This window comes from Lissotriton vulgaris, chromosome 6 (genome assembly GCF_964263255.1).
Source record: "Lissotriton vulgaris chromosome 6, aLisVul1.2, whole genome shotgun sequence".
Classification (NCBI taxonomy): domain Eukaryota; kingdom Metazoa; phylum Chordata; class Amphibia; order Caudata; family Salamandridae; genus Lissotriton; species Lissotriton vulgaris.
The window spans coordinates 1890681046-1890700909 of NC_141694.1; the positions used below are offsets into that span (position 1 = coordinate 1890681046).

Sequence of the window (19864 nt, forward strand, 5' to 3'; positions counted from 1 at the left end):
CAGAGCATTCTAGAAGCCCACCAGCTTCTCCATTAGGCAGTGTGGCTGGCAGTGGACGCACAGGGATTGGACAGTCACTCTCTAGGATAAAAGGATCAATGGCCTTCCTTAGTTCTGCCTGAGATGCTCCCAAGGTCCATCAACTGTGGTTTTTGTATTTGCCCAAGGCCCAAGGCTGACAAAGCATTTAAGGACAACTTTAACAGAACAGGTAAAATGTGCCTGTCTCTTCTACACTACTGTTAGGATCACATCCTTGTGGGAGCCTGATTTATAAGGCGACCAGAAAAGAATAAAAAAAAAAAGTTAATCTAAAAGGCGCATAGATGAGGCCAGTGGGATTTCCAGACCTTTCCACATCTAAAGTGGCAGGTCCTAAGAGAACAAGCATTGGTATTGCCAGTAGGTCTTGCCTTTGGGACATTATAAGTAAAAAAAGAAAAATGTCAAACTGAAGTTATAAGACTTCACGTTTACATTTACTTCCTATTTAGGATGCAATTGGTAGAGAAATTGCATTACATTTACTTCACATATAGGATGCAATTGATAGAGAAAAGGGAGGTAAACCGGTCAATGTGGAAAGGAACCTCTAAAAGAGGTTCAGACAGTGTACAGTGCAACTGAAGGGATTAAAGCTTGCAAGTGAGGTGAGATGATATTGTTACTTTTTGTCCTGGCACTGAACTAAGAATGTTTCTTTTTGTTTAGGATGTTTCCTGCACTCAGCAGATAATTACTGTGCAAGTTCCTGGCTCTGCCGGAAACACAGTGATTAGAGCTGCCTTAAAAACTTTCAGAGGCAGGCAGACTGGCTGAGACAATTCTGGCTACCTAGTGAGTGTGTTTCATTTTTGCAACATTTCTTTTGTCATCCTGTTTATTCATAAATGCATGAAGACAAGGGGGAAGGTAAGAGTCTTCCTGTTTTTAATGCTACGTCATTGAAAAATAAGCCTGCAAAGCACCCCTCCCCCTCTACCAATGGCCGAATCTTACCTTCCCCCTTGCCATCATGCATTTGTGGATTAACAGGCTGAAAGAAGAAATGTTGAAAATGTAACAGACTCTCTGAGTAACCAAGAGTGTCTCAACCAGCAGGTCTGCTTCTGACGCCTCTGGATTAGCAGAACGGAGGACAGAGCTGCTGAGAGCTGCATGGGATCTCAGAGAACAAAGGAGAGACAGTGTCCCCGGCTCCACCCGCCCCCTCCTCCAATGGCAGCACCCGCAGAGCCCGTGAGGAGCAGAGCGGCCTAAAGCGCTCAGTGAGGCTTCTACCTTTTTTTTGGTCAAAGGTATGTTTATTGAAAATTTTAAGTGCAAGGAAAGTACCAGACAGCTTAATAAAAAAAATACATAGCCATAGCAGATGTTTAGTCAGGATGATGCAATAATAGGCAGTGTAAGCCACAGAGATGAAAAACGACAGCCTACGAAGGGAGCAAGTCTCCCGCTGTGGGACCAACAGAATATTTAAGAGTCATGTGCTATACCCAGTTGGGGAGACTGTCCCTATAAATTCAGTCGCAAGCCAATCAGCAAACATCCTGAAGGAAGCGGAGGGGAGGAACCCCCACAAATTCCTGCTAAGGGAGACAAAGAAGAACTGGACATAGCAAAATGGCCTCGAGGAAGGCAGGCCAAGCATTGAACTAGAACACCAAACAGACCCCCCTCCCCGTCCTCCCCCATCTGACCAAAACCCCCCCAGTGGCGTCACTAGGGGGGTGCGGGGGGTGCGGACCGCACCGGGTGTCACCAACAAAAGGGGTGACACCATGGTCCGTGTCAACAATAATCTTGGCCGGTGGCCGGGTAAGGTTTGACAGACAGTAATATTATTTTGCATTTTAGTTTCACGGAGTCCGTGTCCGTGACACCAAAATGCAAAATAATATTTCTGTCTGTCGAATTTTACCCGGCCGCCGGCCAAAACTATTGTCCCAATTAATAGGCTATGACTTTTTCAGCATCCGGACGTCAATGACGTTCGAAACGTCACTCACGTCGTGACGTGGCTCCCGGACCTGACGTTTTTAAAAGCTTCTTTACAAGTAACAGCGCGCCACGAGCTGGCTGCTAATGCTCTCCAGAATCCCGGCCGAGTCCTGGCTCATCGTGCCAGGCAACGAGGGTTCCTGTTTCCTGACTCTGCCCTCCACGTGCCTCCGCCATCTCACCTTGGATCCCGAGTCATGCACAACACCCTGCCTCCTCGTTGCCTCACCCCATTCACTTCTCGAAACTCCCTCATTTTCCTGCCTCAAACTGACCTCTTCTGCACTTCAGGATGCGTACCACCGAGAACACTCTTTGCCCTGGCCCTCAACTATTGCATTTCTTCTATGCTCGTGCAATTCTAGCGCATCGGTGGGCTTCGAGGTGGCTGAGAGGTCACATGGGTGGCAACATTAAAACACAATGCATTACTTTGCGTCCCTCCCCACTGGATATCACTACCACAGTCACTCACGCGTTATCCAGCATCCCCTGCAGGAGGACACCTCTCGTGCCCCCGTGCCCACAGGTGCATCTGCTGCACACCCTCCTTCAGCGCCCCCTCGCACGGCGGTGCCAGGCTCTGTACTCCGCGCTCACGGCATGCCACCCTCCTGCAATATCAAGCGCTGGCCCCACTGCACGTAGGTCTCTGGCTCTGGAATTGTTATTGCATTTATGTAGCGCTTACTACCCCTGACAGGGCATCGGAGCGCTTACTATGTACTGACTCTATGTCCAGTGCCCATTGCGCGCCTCCCATCCGCACAATACAGTGGGCATAACCCCCGTGGTTTCTGCACCACACTGTGCTGTCTGCACTGTACGGCGCTCAGCTCACTACACATCCTCCCGTACCCTTTACACTGCAGCCGCCCCGCGGGACATAACGCCCGTGCTCTCACTTTCCTGCCCTTGGCAATCGGAGGGGAGCACAGAGCAGCCTATTATTCTGGGAGGCGGAATGCTGAAGCAGAGGCAGCGCTGCCCATGCCTGTCTCCACAGTGAATGATGGCTTTCTCCTCCTCTCCTAACGTTCCAGGGGGAGACATTCAGAGGGCCCCTCCGCCAACCCTTCCTGCAGTAGCCGATCCTCGAGCACCAAAAAGTTTATTTATTGCTTTTTATATAGCGCGGACTTTACCCGAAGAGGCGTCAGAGCGCTTCACCATAGGAACTCTAATGATACATGATGATTAGAAAATAACAAGTGAACAAATTACAAAAGCAAACATTAAGTTACTTGTGGCAAAAGTGACAATTGTGAGCAAACAAAATACATGAGGTTGGTAGCAAACGGTGCAATACAGGAGGAAAAAGTGACGTGTGCAGGTTACAAGAGAAAACAGTACAATTAGAGGTATAATACTGCATAATATGTCAGACACTCAAGCACAAGAAAAAACGTTACGTAGGCAATGGTGGCACTTCTGCAAGTATCTAAAGCAAACAAAATGTGAGAGGTAGCAAAACTTGTGTTACAAGAGAAAAGTGGTGTGCTAAACACTCCAAGGCCTCAAAAATCTTACCTGACCCAACACCAAGAAAGGGGAGGATGGATTCCGCCCCTGAGATTCTTGTGATGCGGGAAAGAGGAATAATTTCAGGAAAACCAAAGGAAAAAGAAGTCCCTGCAGGCTGAACTCTGGCTAACCGACCCGGGGAAGTGAACCAGGGTTTTGCAGCGCCAGGTGCACGCTTGTCTTCCTCTGCAGCCGGTAAGTGGCACCCCCATTCTTCCCTTCGCTGTGCTTGAAAGTATGCCCTTTGACGATTACAACCTGTGCTCCTTGTGTCTGAGCGTGCGATATACCCAGTAAACTGCTTTGATCTGTAGTTGCGCTATTGTGTGCAAGTGTAACGTACTGCCCACTGATTAGGAGTTGCACGTGGGTGTCATGTTTCCATATGTTACTGTGCGCATCTTTCTGAGTCCATGCAGACGTAACATGCCATGCCCAGAAACAGTGTAGCCCTGAACGGGCATGAAGGGTTCTTGTGCTGCCAGTAAATCTTTGTCTAACTGGGCAAGGGTAGACTGGTGCCATGCGTAATGTGGGACATGTGTGTAGCTGCACATGACACACGGGTGCCATGTGCATTTTTGTCCCTGTGTAAAGCCGTGTAAGTGTATCTGGGGGGCATCATGGATTCATGATGTAAGTCACGAGGGGGTGACACCATGAGTTACCCGCACTGGGTGACACCAACCCTAGTGACGCCACTGAACCCCCCTCCACCCCACCCTCCCCCCGTCACCCGACTCCCCCACCTCTCCGCCCCCAGAACCCCCCTCCCCCTCCACGCCCCGTGGCGGAAACAGATACTAAAAGATGAGGGAAACAGCGAGGTAAACAACAGGGCTAGTAGGTAGGGGTGCAGCTGGCGGTATAGTATGTTCCCATTTGGAAGAGATATAGAGCCCTAAGAGTGGGAGGGCATACTGCAGAAGGAAGACCCCGTGAGAGGAAAGTAACCAATGGACCCCATTTGAAGATAAAGTTCTTAAATTCATCCCTGAAGATGTCCGCCATGCGTTCTAAGCTTAGGAGTTGCCAAAGGCGGGCGTGCCATAAGGATATGGCACGAGCCTCCTTCTTCTTCCAGGCCGCCGCTAGGGTTATCTTGGCAGCCCAAATGATTGATTAGTTCGCCCGTTTATTTTCAGGCGCGGTCCCTCGACCGATTCCTTCACATTCAACCAGCAATTTTGGAAATGATATCTTACAGGTAAGCCTGTTTCACCAAATGCCGATGTGACAGACAAAACACACTCGGCTCATGTATTTCTCAATTTGCGTGTTTCATTGCAGACACACCCCAGATGAAAGAAACTTTCTATAGGACATCGTTAGTCCATTTGCAACTCTAACAATTCAGGTACCCTTGAATGATTTACCATTGTTTACCTTGGTTAAGAGGGTGTAACCCCCCCACTCCTCGTGCCAGCTCTCTGACCCTAACGCTGTGGTCGACATTTTAAGTACGCCATCTAGTTGTATATGATTTTCTCAAATGGGCTGCACTAACAAAGTGGTATTGTGGCTCATATGTCCATGTTTGTGGAGCAATTAATAAATACAGTCAGCGATTATTTTTCTATTGACCATTCTGTACCTATGTTGGTCTTAAATAGGGTGGAATAATACCCCTTCATTAACATTATTTCCCTTTACACACTTTAATTAGGTTGCCTGCCCCCACCCCTTGGTCCTGAAGAAGACCCCACAGCAAGGGCACAACTAATCCCTGCGTTGATTAGAGGGTCGTAACGTCGACAACCACCTTCCTTGTGTCAACTTCACGCCACTATTATAACATTGACTGTATTTTGTGAAGTATGCCGTCTTGATTTAACTGCCGAATTTTTGGCCATTTTGGTTTTGTATAATATTGCAAATATAGTTTTGCTAAATTGACTGATTTTACTGTCACTAATACCTTTCATCTCCACATCCTCACTTGATCACCACCTCCCTCCCCTCTCCTCCCCTGGGGCACTGTACTACCGCTAACTGCGCTTGACAATTTGTTGTGTATATTCATTATACCTTATCCCGTTGTGAATTAAAACAGTGTGGATCCATTCAGTGTTTTGGAGATTAACTCTGTGATTTGTGTATATTGTTCTTCGCTCACACTGGGACCCCTTCCTCCTAGTACCTAAATGAAGCGGAGCAGCGAGGTCTTGAGTTTCTGGAAATAGTCGGGTTCAAGGTTAATAGGGAGTGCCTGAAAGAGATAGAGGAGTTTAGGTAGTAGGGTCATTTTAATAGCATGGATGCGGCCCAACCAAAATAGGAAGAGAGGCTTCCATTTCGCCAATGCGGTTTGGATTTGCGTGAGGAGAGGGAGAAAATTAGCCTGAAAGAGGCCCCGGTGTGAGGGGGTCAAAGACACCCCAAGGTATTTTAGTGATTCAGTCGCCCAGGAGAGCGATGTGGAGGAGCGAAGCTGATCCACCCTTACTGAAGGGAGGGAGAGGTTAAGAATGAAAGACTTGCTAGCATTGACCTTGAAGCCCGAGAGAGACTCAAAGCGAGCAAGCTCTGTGTGGAGGCTAGGCAGAGAGCTCTCAGGTTCCGTGAGGGACAGCAGGATGTCATCGGCGAAGAGGGAGATCTTGTGGGGATCGCCTGTAAACTGGATCCCCTGAATGGTCGCGTTTCGCCGCACAGCTATCGCTAGGGGTTCAATGCTGAGGGCAAAAAGCAGATGTGAAAGGGGACAACCCTGCCGTTTCCCCCGCGAAGGCCTGAATAAATCAGAGCTCGTGCCATTGACCAGCACCATGGAGATGGGACCACGATAGTTCACCTGGATCATCTCAATAAATTTGGCCGAGAAGCCAAAGGCGGCCATCACTCGGAAGAGGAAGGCCCAGTTGACCCGGTGGAAGGCCTTTGTCCGCGTACAGTCCCACGAGGATGGCCGGGACCTGAAGTTTGTTGACCTTTTCTATGAGATGAACGATCCGGCGGATGTTATCATGGGTCTGTCGTCCCTTAATGAACCCAGACTGGTCAGGGTGAATAAGGAGGGGCATAAGATCATTCAGACGTTTAGCAAGGATAGAGGAGTATAGCGTGGCATTAATGTTAAGTAGGGCAATTGGCCTATATGAGGAACAACACTGAGGGTCTTTACCCGGCTTAGGTATAACGGATATCACCACTTCCACCATGATACCAGTTGTCCTGCTCTCTTCAGCCATGGCGTTTAAAAGCAAGACCAGATGCGAAGCAAGCTCAGGGGCAAATGTCTTATAAAAGAGCGGTGTGTAGCCATCGGGGCCAGGGGCTTTATTGGGCTTCAGTGAGGAGATCGCCGTAGTAACCTCCTCCAGGGTAATGGGGGCAGCCAGCTGGTCATTCCACGCTGCAGAAACCTGAGGAAGGGAGAGGGAATCGAAGAATGCCTGTTGGGCATCACCATCGAAGGAATCCCCCGAGTAAAGGTCCGTATAAAATGAACCAAATAGGGCCGCCTTCTCCTCATTCCTTTGGACGACGCGACCTGCCGGATCCAGGAGTCCCCCTATATACTCCTTCTCCCTGTTAGCCCGGAGTTGACGTGCCAGGTGCTTGCCTACCTTATTGCCCTGAGAATAGGAGAGCTGCCGGAGCTTAAGGAGCGTGAGCTCCGTCCTATTAGAATAAATGGCCCGAAGTTTGCCTCGAAGAGCAGTAAGTTGCCGCTGCTTTTGGCACGTGGGATTCGCTTTGTGGGCAAGTTCCACAGTCGTAAGTTCAGATTCAAGGGATTCGCGCTCCCGTGCTCGCTGTCAATTGAGTGCAGAGTTGAGGGCAATACATTCGCCCCGAATAACCATTTTCAGGGTGTCCCAATTGGTGAATACCGAAGTGTCCTCCGATGGGTTAGTCGCAAAGAACCCCGAGTCAGCAGGGCGCAGCTTAGTGCAGGACTCCCTATCTCGAACGAGGGAGGGCGGAAAATACCATCTAGGGTCAGCCGGCCTGGGGCCCCGCCATTGTAGACATACCTTTTTTTTTTTTTTTAATGAAAAAATATAAAGGAGCAGTTAGTGCTTGGATACGTACAAGGAGAGCTTCTTGCGCTGCTGCAGCGTATGAGCCTCTAGAAGGGAAGCCAGTACAACAAGAAGTCGTGTGCCAGCCAGCGGAGAGGGCAGCAAGGAAAAGTAGTGCAGGTCAAGAGAACATATGGGCCAGAGCAAGAGGATCAGGGTAGCAGGGGCAGAACACCCACAAGGCGGGAGAAATGAGTACTATACCCCAACCAACGCTATGAAATTAGTGAAGGTAGACAAAGTGACCTAATAAAAGCTGTGGTCTGTCATGAGTGTGCTTCATCTCTACATACAGATTACAAAATGCCTCGCTGTGCAGCGCATGTGTGGTGCCTCTAGGCTCGACCTAAAAATGAGACCAGAAACTATTAACGTGGTAACATCAAGACATATTTTAGCTAGATACATAATAGCTACTTCAATATACAGCTCTGGCTAGAAGAGACTGAGGGTTAGGAGGGTGCGTGTTACAAAACGATGTAGTGATTCGAGAGAGTTCTCTTCGGCGGAGGCCAGCATGCTGATTTTTAAGAGGTTTTGGGGGTTCAGTCCTCTATACATAAACTGTTCTTAAGTGTCCCCTAGGTCCACACTTTACCTCTATCTTGTCTCTCATGGCACTGTGTTTATAATGGTTATAGATTCCCCCTCTGCCCCCTCGCTGGCTGCATCTGTAGTGGCTGCTGCCCGTGACCCTCTCTAAGGAGCCCCCATTGCTCCACGCCACCCCACTGTGACAGGGGGTCCTGACTATGCATAGACTGACCCCAGCTGGCTATCTCTCTGCGTCCAGTGACCCTTGCAAGGCTCGCGTCCATCCTCACACCTCTTGCTTACCTGCTCTACAGTAGTCTATTGTCCACGTGGCTGCAGTGATGTGTTCCTCTGACCCCTGCCTACAAGGCTCCCTGACTGCGATCCATCACCAATAAAAGTGTTAATTCACTCCAGCCCCTCCCACATCTGTCTGTTGCCTCTTCCTCATCCTCCTCGTTTCCCCACAACCTGTTGTGCTTCATCCTTCAGCTGCCACTTTTATCTGTGTGGAACTGTGTGATCTCCTCCCCTCCTCTCCCCCTTAGTTCCCCAGTCTTGTGGTACATTCCACACAGAGGTCCATTCCACTGATGTGGACTAGAGGTTGGAGGAAATGCACTTCCATGTGTGCAATAGGGAGAAGTCCATTGTTTGTAAATCTCCTGAAACTGCAAAATTTTAATGTGATTTTTTCCCCAATCATCCTATTGACACACATCACTAGATTTCGAAGCACATTTCTCTTGAAAGAAGCAGATTTGCTGGCTTTTCTTTAAAAAAAGTGTTTTGTTCACTAATTGTAAAATGTATTAGCTTCTTTGCACATTTAGTTAAAACCATTGCAATGGAAATGCCTCCAAAACATCTTTACATCCTTGATAGCAGGGCCAAACTGGCCATCACATTTAAAACTAATTGTTCAGACAAGGCAAACTTACACAGGGTCTTAATTGCGAGTAAAAACGTTAAAATCAGAGATAAAATAAACATTGGGACTTAGTGTAGTGAGAGAACACTCCGGGGGTACTACAAAATAGTCAATAATGAGTTTTTGTGGAGCAGGGACCAGATTGGGAGAGGTGATACGAGGAAAAGGTAGGTCTTCCTTCATTATTCACTAAAATCGGCAAAAAAATCAATATGTAATTTTGGCTTCCAAAGATGTATGTTTGCTGATTTTTCCATAGCAATAATTTTGAAAAATATAACTTTTAAGCAATGGAATATACAAAATCTGCGACAGAATCTTCCGAAATTCATGGTGCCAAAGCATGGTAAATGTATACAGACCAATTGTTTGTTCCACAGAAGCCCTGGCCAACCTTAACCAAGTCCTGAACCAAGACCGGGCAATCCCATCCTTTCTACCTGAGAAAAGGCCTGAGTGGACAAAGACTATGTTTTTGATCGCATCAATACATCCTTCCACACTCTCTAACATCATTGATGCAGATATCTACTCATTGGGCAGGTTCTACAATGCAGCAATCTGTCGTAGCCATCAAGAGCATCTCTACGATCACTCCAACATGTAGCCCCCGCTCCATGGAAGGAGGCGCGTGTGTCACTTCACCCTGGACACCCAAAGTCCTTGCACCGGTTCGGTCTACTCCAACCCAGCGAGCTCGGCAGTGACCCAAAGTATTGGTTGACACTATTACCTTTTAAGCCCTTCACACACTGAAACCCGCAGCCGAAGAAGCAGCACTTCTCGTTATGGCGACAGTCCCGGTCTCCGTTGCACTCAGGTGGAGATGGGTCAGCACATGACGGCGATCTTCTCTGCTGAAGCGGGCAGAACCATTTCTTCTCTGTAATATTGAAAACACCAGAGTTAGTAGCCACATATGCTCTTTAAGACTGACACCTCTGGCATATATCTCAGCCAATATTTCATTTTCTTATGCTGAAAATGTTTGCATTTTTTGGCTATTTTACATTTGTGTTTCATACATAATAGAGGATCAGTTTAGGAGTCTTTTGGGTATTAAGGCTAGTTGGGAATTAAGTAATTATATCTATGTTAGTATCATCAAGCACAATACATTTGCTACACTTTGAGAGCCCAACTCTGAATGGTAGGCAGCTTTTGACACACCTGAAGTTCCCAACTGAGATCAGTAGAGGACATGTTGCTTGCCTCGATATCTCATCGGAGATTGGTGTAGGAGGCTCATGGCTTATGACTCCCCTCAGTATCTCACCTGGGATTGGCAGGTGGCGTGAGACATGTCTAAATATACCAACTGAGATTCATAGAAAGCCTGTTGCACTCCTCCAGATCAATATGAGATTGGTAGGTGGCCTGTGACACACCTCGAGATTCCACATGAGACTCATGGACAGCCTGTGAAATGCCTCAAAATTTGACCTAAGACGCATAGATAACCTGTGACACGCCTCGAGAGCCTACCTGAGATTTGTAGTGTTGCCTAGCAGTGATCTCCAGCAGTGTCAACTAGCAGTGATCTCCTGCAGTGTTGCCTAGCAGGGATCTCCAACAGTGTTGCCTAGCAGTGGTCGCTAGCAGGGATATATGTTGTTACAACGCGCGCGTTACAACGACCTACCATTACAACGCGGTTGTAACAATGCAAGTCGTTACAACGACTTGCGTTGGGGGGGCGCAAATTTAAAACATTTAAATTACTATTCCAACACCAGTCCCCGTGGATAGCAGGGAAGGTGTTGGGATAGTAAATTAAATGATTTACTATCCTCGAGCGCCCCCCAGCACAATGCGTTGTAACAACTTTCGTTGTTACAACCGCGTGGTAATAGTAGGTCGTGGTAACGCACGCGTTGTAAACGTTGCGCACCCTCTAGCAGTGTCGCCTAGCAGTGATCTCCAGCAGTGCTCTCTAGCTGCGATCTCCAGCAGTGGTGCCTAGCAGTGATCTCCAGCAGTGTCAACTAGCAGTGATCTCCTGCAGTGTTGACTAGCAGGGATCTCCAACAGTGTTGCCTAGCAGTGGTCTCTAGCAGTGTCGCCTAGCAGTGATCTCCAGCAGTGCTCTCGAGCTGCGATCTCCAGCAGTGGTGCCTAGCAGTGATCTCCAGCGGTGGTCTTTAGCAGTGGGTTCTAGCAGTGATCTCTAGCAGTGACCTCTAGCAGTGTTGCCTAGCAGTGATCTCCAGCAGTGTTACCTAGCTGTGATGTCCAGCAGTGGTCTTTAGCAGTGGGTTCTAGCAGTGATCTCTAGCAGTGACCTCTAGCAGTGTTGCCTAGCAGTGATCTCCTGCAGTGTTGCCTAGCAAGGATCTCCAACAGTATTACCAAGCAGAGATCTCCAGCAGTGCTCTCGAGCTGCGATCTCCAGCAGTGGTGCCTAGCAGTGATCTCCAGCAGTGTCAACTAGCAGTGATCTCCTGCAGTGTTGCCTAGCAGTGATCTCCAACGGTGTTGCCTAGCAGTGGTCTCCAGCAGTGTTGCCTAGCAGTGATCTCCTGCAGTGTTGCCTAGCAGTGATCTCCAACGGTGTTGCCTAGCAGTGGTCTCTAGCAGTGTTGCCTAGCAGTGATCTCCTGCAGTGTTGCCTAGCAGTGATCTCCAGCAGTGCTCTCTAGCAGTGATCTTCTGCAGTGATGACTAGCAGTGATCTCCAGCAGTGGTCTCTAGCAGTGTTGCCTAGCAGTGATCTCCTGCAGTGTTGCCTAGCAGTGATCTCCAGCAGTGCTCTCTAGCAGTGATCTTCTGCAGTGATGACTAGCAGTGATCTCAAGCAGTGGTGCCTAGCGGTGATCTCCAGCAGTGGTGCCTAGCGGTGATCTCCAGCAGTGGTCTCTAGCAGTGATCTCCAGCAGTGGTCTCTAGTAGTGATATCCATTAGTGCTCTCTAGCGGTGATCTCCAGCAGTGTTGCCTAGCAGTGACATCCAGAAGTGACGCCTAGCAGTGATCTCCAGCAATGTTGCCTAGCAGTAGATCTCCAGCAGTGCTCTCTAGCAGTGATCTCCAACAGTGTTGCCTAGCGGTGGTCTCTAGCAGTGTTGCATACAAGTGATCTCCAGCAGTGTCGCCTAGCAGTGACCTCCAGCAGTGTTGCCTAGCAGTGATTTCCAGCAGTGTTGCCTAGCAGTGACCTCCAGCAGTGTTGCCTAGCAGTGATCTCTAGCAGTGTTGTTTAGCAGTGGTCTCTGGCAGTGTTGCCTAGCAGTGATCTCCAGCAGTGCTCTCTAGCAGTGATCTCCAGCAGTGACCTCCAGCAGTGTTGCCTAGCAGTGATCTTCAGCAGTTCTCTCTAGCTGTGATCTCCAGCATGGTTGCCTAGCAGTGGTCTCTAACAGTGTTGACTAGCAGCGGTCTCTAGCAGTGTTGCCTAGCACTGATCTCCAGCAGTGGTCTCTAGCAGTGATCACCATCAGTGTTGTCTAGTAGTGATCTCCAGCAGTGCTCTCTAGCAGTGGTCCCCAGCAGTGGTGCCTAGCAGTGATCTCCAGCAGTGTTGCCTAGCAGTGGTCTCTAGCAGTTTTGCCTAGCAGTGATCTCCAGCAGTGTTGCCTAGAAGTGGTCTCTAGCAGTGTTGCCTAGCAGTGATCTCCAGCGGTAGTGCCTAGCAGTAACCTCTAGCAGTGTTGCCTAGCATTGGTCTCTAGCAGTGTTGCCTAGCAGTGATCTCCAGCAGTGGTGCCTAGCAGTGATCTCCAGCAGTGTTGCCTAGCAGTGGTCTCTAGCAGTTTTGCCTAGCAGTGATCTCCAGCAGTGTTGCCTAGAAGTGGTCTCTAGCAGTGTTGCCTAGCAGTGATCTCCAGCGGTAGTGCCTAGCAGTGACTTCTAGCAGTGTTGCCTAGCATTGGTCTCTAGCAGTGTTGCCTAGCAGTGATCTCCAGCAGTGGTGCCTAGCAGTGATCTCAAACAGTAGTGACGAGCAGTGCTCTCTAGAAGTCTTGTCTAGCAGTGCTTGTTTGTGTTTGTTTATTATTAACTGTACAATTAATTAAATTTTTTACAGTAAAAACAAAGAGTACAAAGAACAGTGATTGTAAACTTCTTTGCTTTGTAAAATGTATGTTACTGTCCTAGGCAATTAAAAGGAAGAAAAAAGAGCTAAAAAACAGTTTAAGAAAGCAGAATGTAATAAAAGTATACGGCACCCCTGACTGAGTCCCATATGATTGGCATTTTTCCAACCTTGTATGCCTTGGAATTAGTCTGTACAGGGGGCATTTCTTTCTTAAAAAGGCTTGCAGGAGGGGCAATGACAATGGTACTACGTAGCGAAATCGCTTCATCTTTAGTCCGCTGCTTTCACCGTGGGCTTCCCATTTGTTGGAGTACTTTCGTTATTGACCTTTAAAGCTAAGCTTATTTGGTGAACGAATTTCGCCAATCTCGCTAGGGTCATTGTGTTGGTGGTTGACCAGCACAAGGCTGATACTTCAGAGCATGATTTTATACTCCGGTTGAGGCAGATTGGACACAGCAGTCGCCGACGTTCATTGTTGAGATGAGGACAGCAGCAGAGAAGGTGCAGCCAAGATTCCCTCTTGTAGGTATATAGCCTGCAAGTTGTGGATTCCCCTCTTTGAGCCCATGCGGGGTTGAAGTCTGCTATCCCAAGCACGGTCAGTCTCATGTAAAGAATTTTACTTCGGGCCTGTGTTGTAAGGGCCTCGCTTAGATATTGTTGAGCTTTTCCTACTGTGTATGAGTTATTCAATGAAACCAAGTGAGAGCTTCGGCGAAGGGTTTTATAGTCAAGGTCAAAAGAGATTTCATACACTTGTTTATTAACTGTTCTCTTCCAAGCATTCAGTGGAATTTCCTGCCGCGGAATATTTCCTTCCTCAATCTTCAAGGCTTTGATTGCATTTCCCAGCCTGATGTGCCATATCGAGGCTGGCCCTTCGAAGATGGATCTCAAATGGAATTTTAGGGAGTTAGTCGGGCCCTTAATATCCTTAGATACAGCTTTATAAGCTCCCCCTGGCAGGTCAAGTCAGGCCTCGCTAGGCCAAGCTCCAATCTCAGCCTAGTTCTTCTTGCTGTCCTTGGAATGTGAAGCAAAGACTTGTAAGCCTTGACTTGGGCTGAATTGAGAAGAGCGTCCAGCTTCCCGGGAAAAGCGAGATGACCATAACAAATTGCAGGTAGAAGCTTTGCTCTTACGGCTATCAGAATTGGGCTAGCGGATGGGCTGATCAATTTCTGACATAGTTGTCTTAACAAATGTATTACCCTGTTGGCTTTGGAGGCCTGCTGTTTTAAGTGTACATTTGCTTTAGCCTGTACCGTGAACTAGACCCCTAGGTAGTTGTATGAGGCCACCAAGTTTATTTGAGCATTTCCCAATTGCCACTGTGCATGCCTTTTCCGATAGTAGGACCCAAAGATAATGACCTTGGTTTTCCCTTGATTGACTGTTAAGCTGTTGGCGATGCTGAAGCTATTTAATGCAGTTAGTGCTCTTTGTAGGCCTCTCTTCGTATGGTCCATTATAGCCGTGTCATCGGCATACTGTAAAACTGGTAGCCTCACACTTCCTAATCTGGGGGCTACTAGGCTGGCTCCTTTTAGGGCCTCCCCCAGGTCCGCCGTGTATAAATTGAAAAGGATGGGGGCCAGCACACACCCTTGCTTTAGGCCATTTTCTGTGGGTATTTTGGGGGAAACTGTTCGAGTGCTTGTTTTGACCCGCACCCAAGTGGCCTCGTATAGTGACCTTATTGCCTTCAGAAGTTTTGATGGTATGCCCCACTTTTCTATTTTCCACCATAAGCGTTTCCTGTCCACTTTATCGAAGGCTGTACTATAGTCCACAAAGCAGCAAAATAGAGGGGGATGGTTCTTCAAGATTGCCTGGGTTGAAAGATGGGCTAGCGCCAGGACATTGTCCGTCGTAGATGCCTGGGACCTAAATCCAGTCTGATACATGGGTATTTTGTTTCCCGCTGTGGCCCATTTTTCTAAGTCATTCAGTAATAGGCGTGCATATGCCTTAGCCTCCACGTCAAGCAGGGCAATCAGCCTGTAGTTCGATGGCTCAAGGCGATCACCTTTTTTGAAAATTAGAACCAGTATGGAACCCCTCCAGGAGTCGGGGGTGGTAGCGGTCAGATAGGTGTAATTGAAGAGTGGAGTTAAGAGTGTCGCCCAGAACTCTGGTGCCTTTTTGAAGACCGGCGCTGGGATCCCATTGGGCCCTGGGGCCCCGTCGTTCCTCATGCGCTTGATGGTTTTAATGACCTGTTGGATGTTTGTCCAGGTTGGTATGGTGTCATCAGCATCGGCCGGACTGTTGTCCCTTGAGTCCTTGCTTGGGCTCAAAGTTATGACTTCAGTGTTTGTGCTCATCTGTTGGACTTCCTCAGCTAACTCCACCTTATCTCTTGGTAGGACTTCCTTGGTGGAGTCTGTTACATAAAGCTGTTTCACATATTGCACCCATTCTTTTTCAGCTACCCCATTTTCTCTCATTGGTCCTCGGTTGCTCAGCTGGTTAATAAATCTCCAGAGTCGTGCTGGGTTCTTGTGTTTGAGGAGGGAGAAAACTTTAAGCCAATTGCTTTCCATGTTGGCTTTTTTGAGTTCCCATAGCTTCTTCCTCAAAGAAGCCCTCAGTGAATCTATCAATTCCCCCTCTATTTGACTGCTCCCTCTTTTCTTTGCTACGAGAGCCTTACATAAAAGTCTTTTATGTTCTCGTATGTCCTGAGGGCAGTTGTTTCCTGTACTGGATTGCATTTTTGTTATTGTATTTTGTGATTTGGTGTTCTCGAGCTTACATTGTAGATCCTCAATGATTTTCTCCCATCCTTTTATCGGTGGATCCTCTATAAACTGACTCCCTTCCTGTGCCTGACCCAGCCATGATTGAAATTTCCCATTGATCCTATCTGTCCACTTGATCCTACGCAGGACGCTGTGTTTCTCCTCCTCACCTGTCTCCCCGATGGGTTGGTAAAAAGTAGCAGACGGTATGTCCAGCTGTAATGATGCTCTTAGTGGCCTGTGATCGCTTTCCTGCCTGTTTTCGACTTCAAAGTCAGTCATTCTGTCAGCCAGCTCTTGGCTTATCATAATATAATCAATTCTTGACACGTTCCTGAAAGTGGGCTGAGGCTGCCAGGCGGTCGAGCGAGCTCTTTTCAGGGCGTGAGTTGATGTCAGTTTATAGGTACAGAAAAGATCATGCAAAGTAGCCGCCCTTCCTGAACCCCGGGGAGTGATTCCAATTTGTCGAGGTCTTTTAGGTTGAAGTCCCCAACTAGAATGACCTGGTGTGTTTTATATTTGTTTAGCAGGTCCTCTAGATTTTGTGCCAGAGCCTCCAGCCGGTCCTTCATTAGGGTCTGTGCGGGGTTGATGTAGCAGTTTAATACCAGCAGGTGAATTGGGTGTTTGATGAATCTCAAACCTCTGTAAGGCTTGTAGACCAAGGGAGTTCACGTTAATGATGGTAGCAGCAACGGCACACTCATATTTGATAAAAACTGATAGGCCGCCTGCTGGACGACCAAAGATGTTCCTTTTTGTTGCTGGTACTTGAAGTTCATAGTACCCGGCCAGAGGAGTGGAGGTCAAGGCCCTAGTTTCTTGGAGGCTGATTATGTCTCCACTTTTCAAGAACTGCTTCAAGTTTTCGTTTTTACAGATTTTGCTAATCCCTGCTATGTTCTAGGAGATTACAGTTAATTGTGACTTTGCAGTAGTTCCGGGCCTAGCGCCTACTCCAACAGGCTGACTTTTGTGATGGTTTGGAATGCTGTGTCCTCCTACTTGCGAGTCCCCTTTGCTCAGGGATGGGGGAGATGGTGCGTATAACCTGTTGATTGTTTTGGCAAAGGATTCTAATTCCCATTGGGACATGTTGGCACTTCTGGCTTCTATTTGGAGCTCCCAAGCTGGTTGTCCCTTGTAGGACCGATCGAGTGGCCTTTCTCCCGCTGTCTGGGGCCAGGACCACAGGATATTTTGGGGGCGACAATATCTGAACTTCAATGCCCCACTCCGCGAGAAGGATTGAGTTTTTCTCGATGGCTTGTTGTGTTTCTTTGTTCTTTAGTCCCAACACGGTGGAGTCACCGTGTGTGTCCCCTTTCAAACTCAGGAATTTCACCCATTCTATGTCCCCTGTTTGTGTCTTGTCTAGGGTGTCCAGATGTTTGAAAAGACATAGAATGTTACTCCGGTTCAGAATGTCATGGTTGCCCATGCTGGAAAATCTCAGAGTGAGGACCAACTCATGCACGGCTGCTAATACACCCGCGGTTTGAGCCTGAACACCATATTTTGTTACAGTTTCGGCTGGGGTAGGCACTGTCCTGATAATCCCTTGAAGGATTGAGGGAGGGCCTCCATTCGGGCACTTATTTTGGTTGTAATTTGTCCTAGTGGTGGACTGGGACTGAGTGCTTAGTTGTGGTAGGTGCGGAGTTGCCACTTGTGACAAGGGTTTTGCCGGGATTGTCTGTGTGAGCCTTTCTGAGGATGATGGGCTTGTTCCGGCCATTAGCTGATTAGCCGTGGGAATAATTTGCCTTGCTGGTGATTTTTCGCCCTTCGTACTCAGGGTACTTAATGATGTGGTTTGTTTGTGTTGTACTTCCTTTGGGAAGAAAACTGGGGGGATCCTTTTACCCCAGTTTTTATCTGTGAATATTGGGTACAACAAGGTTACTTTTGTCCCCCCCTTTTGGAGGCGGATGCTGGAATTTCAATAGCTGTGGCTGTCTCACTTTTAACTTTGTTTTTTTCTGTTGCTTTTTTAGCTTCTTTTTTGCTCTCCTTGATAGAGGGGGATCCTGTGTATCCGTTGTGCCTGACGAGTCTTCCTGCAGGACTATTCCAATGGCGTCGCTGTCCCTATGGTTTAAGTTTTGGACGGTTATGGATGTTAATGGGCTACTGTCTGACTTGATGGTCGTGTGCCCTGTGTTTTTGCATTGGTCAACTATGTCCTTCTTCCCCGATGGAGCCCAAGATGGCTGTGTCTCCTTCGGGGTGTGACTATTTTGCTTCGCCCAATCCTCTTGTTGTTTAACATCGGTGCCGCCGTTCTCTCTTTCGCTATTTCCACTATATCGGCTAGTACCTCAGGCAGAGAGCCCCACTTCTCGATAAGATTTAAACAGCGGCAGGAGCAGGCCCCCCAGTTGGAAAGCTCATGTTGGGAGATCCTATTATCCAGGGCCTCCACTTTGGAGCTTATGTCTGCTAAGTGCCCAGCTATTGCCTGCAAGAGGTCTATTTGTAGTTCCATCTTCGTTGATTGCCACAGGAGAGCTTTGTTGGTAGCACTATTTGTCTCCAGCTGAGATGGATTCTCTGTGGTCGTGTCTGTACTGCTATTGCAGGCGAGGTAGTCAGCCTTCATTTGGTGGGTCCATGGAGACTCTAGAGGCCACGACGAGACTGGAGTTAGATCAAGAGTTCTTTTGTTCAAGGTTATGGAGAAAAGAGCCTGAAAGCTCCCCAGCGACTGACAACGCAGGTGCAGGGGAATCTGGTTGAGAGTCTGTTAGTTTAAGATTCTTGGGTACATGTTGGGGGTTGCTTGTGTCCATAGTCTGAAGGGATGGGCAAAGAGCTTTAGTCTGGTAGATTTGCACTGTTGTTATTGCAGTGGGATCGCTTTTAGGGGGAGCTGTGACCATGGTCTTGGTCTTGCTGGTTATGTTGTCCTGCATCTTGTCTGAGGACCGGACGGGGGATCCCCCCCTGCATTGGCCTGCTGATGGCTTAGAATGTGGTTGCTCGTGGGCTACGCAGGGGGGTGTCACATCCTTAAAGGAGCAGATGGAATCGGACGGCCGACTACTATGATCATTGGTACTACTGTCTTGGACCGGGCTTGAAATGCCTGGGATGGCGATCTGGGAGGTACCGTGGTTGCCAGTAAGAGAGTCATTTTTCTTGAAAACATTTCTAATTGAGCCTCTTTGGTCGGTCACTTGCGACTTTTCATTTAAGCTGTCAGTTAGTGATTTGCTCCTCATCATCCGTGTTGTTGTCTTGTTGGTTGGGGATTGAGTCATGGGGTTTTATTCCAGGGACGTGGGCTGTCGGCCCTTCCTTTTGACCCCCATATGCCGGGAGTCCTGCTGGAATTTTGACTTCCCGCTAGTAGGCAGATACTCCAAGGTTTTTCTGTTGCTATAGGGAGGCCACCCACGATGGAAAATCAGCCAAAGCGGCGTTTAAGCTGGAAAATACTCTTGTGTGGTTCAAACCAAATCAGACCAATTTGATGTGAAGCAATGTGAGGCGGTAATGGGCGGTAATGGGGCAATGTCAATGTGCAGGCCCCCCCTCGCCTCTCCTTACCTTGCAGAACAATCCGAAGTGGATGCGGCAGCACGGCGGGACACAGCGCTGCAGTTCTTAGCTCCTGGCTCCAGAGACTGCCCAAGCCCCCCCACACCGCTGCCTTGCCTTGCAGAGCAGTCCAAGGTGGGTGCGGCAGCACTGCGGGACACAGCGTGGTAGCTCTTAGCTCCTGGCTCCTGAGTCTGCCCCAGCCCCCCCTCGCTGCTGCCTTGCCTTGCGGAGCAGTCCGAGGTGGATGCAACAGCACGTCGGGATACAGCGTGGCAACTCCTTACTCCAGAGTTTGCCGGTCCGTTACTGTGCCTCGCGGCAGACCCTCGCTCACTCCTCCCTGCGGATCTCCGTCTCCGTCTCGTGCCTCTGCGGGCCTCCGCCGCAGTCAAACCTCAATCAAGCCGCTCTTCAGGGCAGGAGGATGAGAAGGAAAGCTCCTCCGAACGCTGAACGCTGAACGCCAACTCGTTCCCTCCGACTCTCTGGCTCTCTGACTTTCTCTCAGCTGCGCC

General features: G+C 48.6%; 1 protein-coding gene across 1 annotated transcript in view; it reads right to left on the reverse strand.

Moving 5' to 3' along the window:
* The window catches only part of LOC147709788 (uncharacterized), a 134565-nt gene that overhangs the window by 56482 nt on the left and 58219 nt on the right, over positions 1-19864 (reverse strand). The window contains exon 5 of the mRNA XM_086928229.1: positions 9752-9901. Within this exon, the coding sequence (XP_086784355.1) occupies positions 9752-9901 (150 nt within the window). The remainder of the gene's footprint in view (positions 1-9751; positions 9902-19864) is intronic.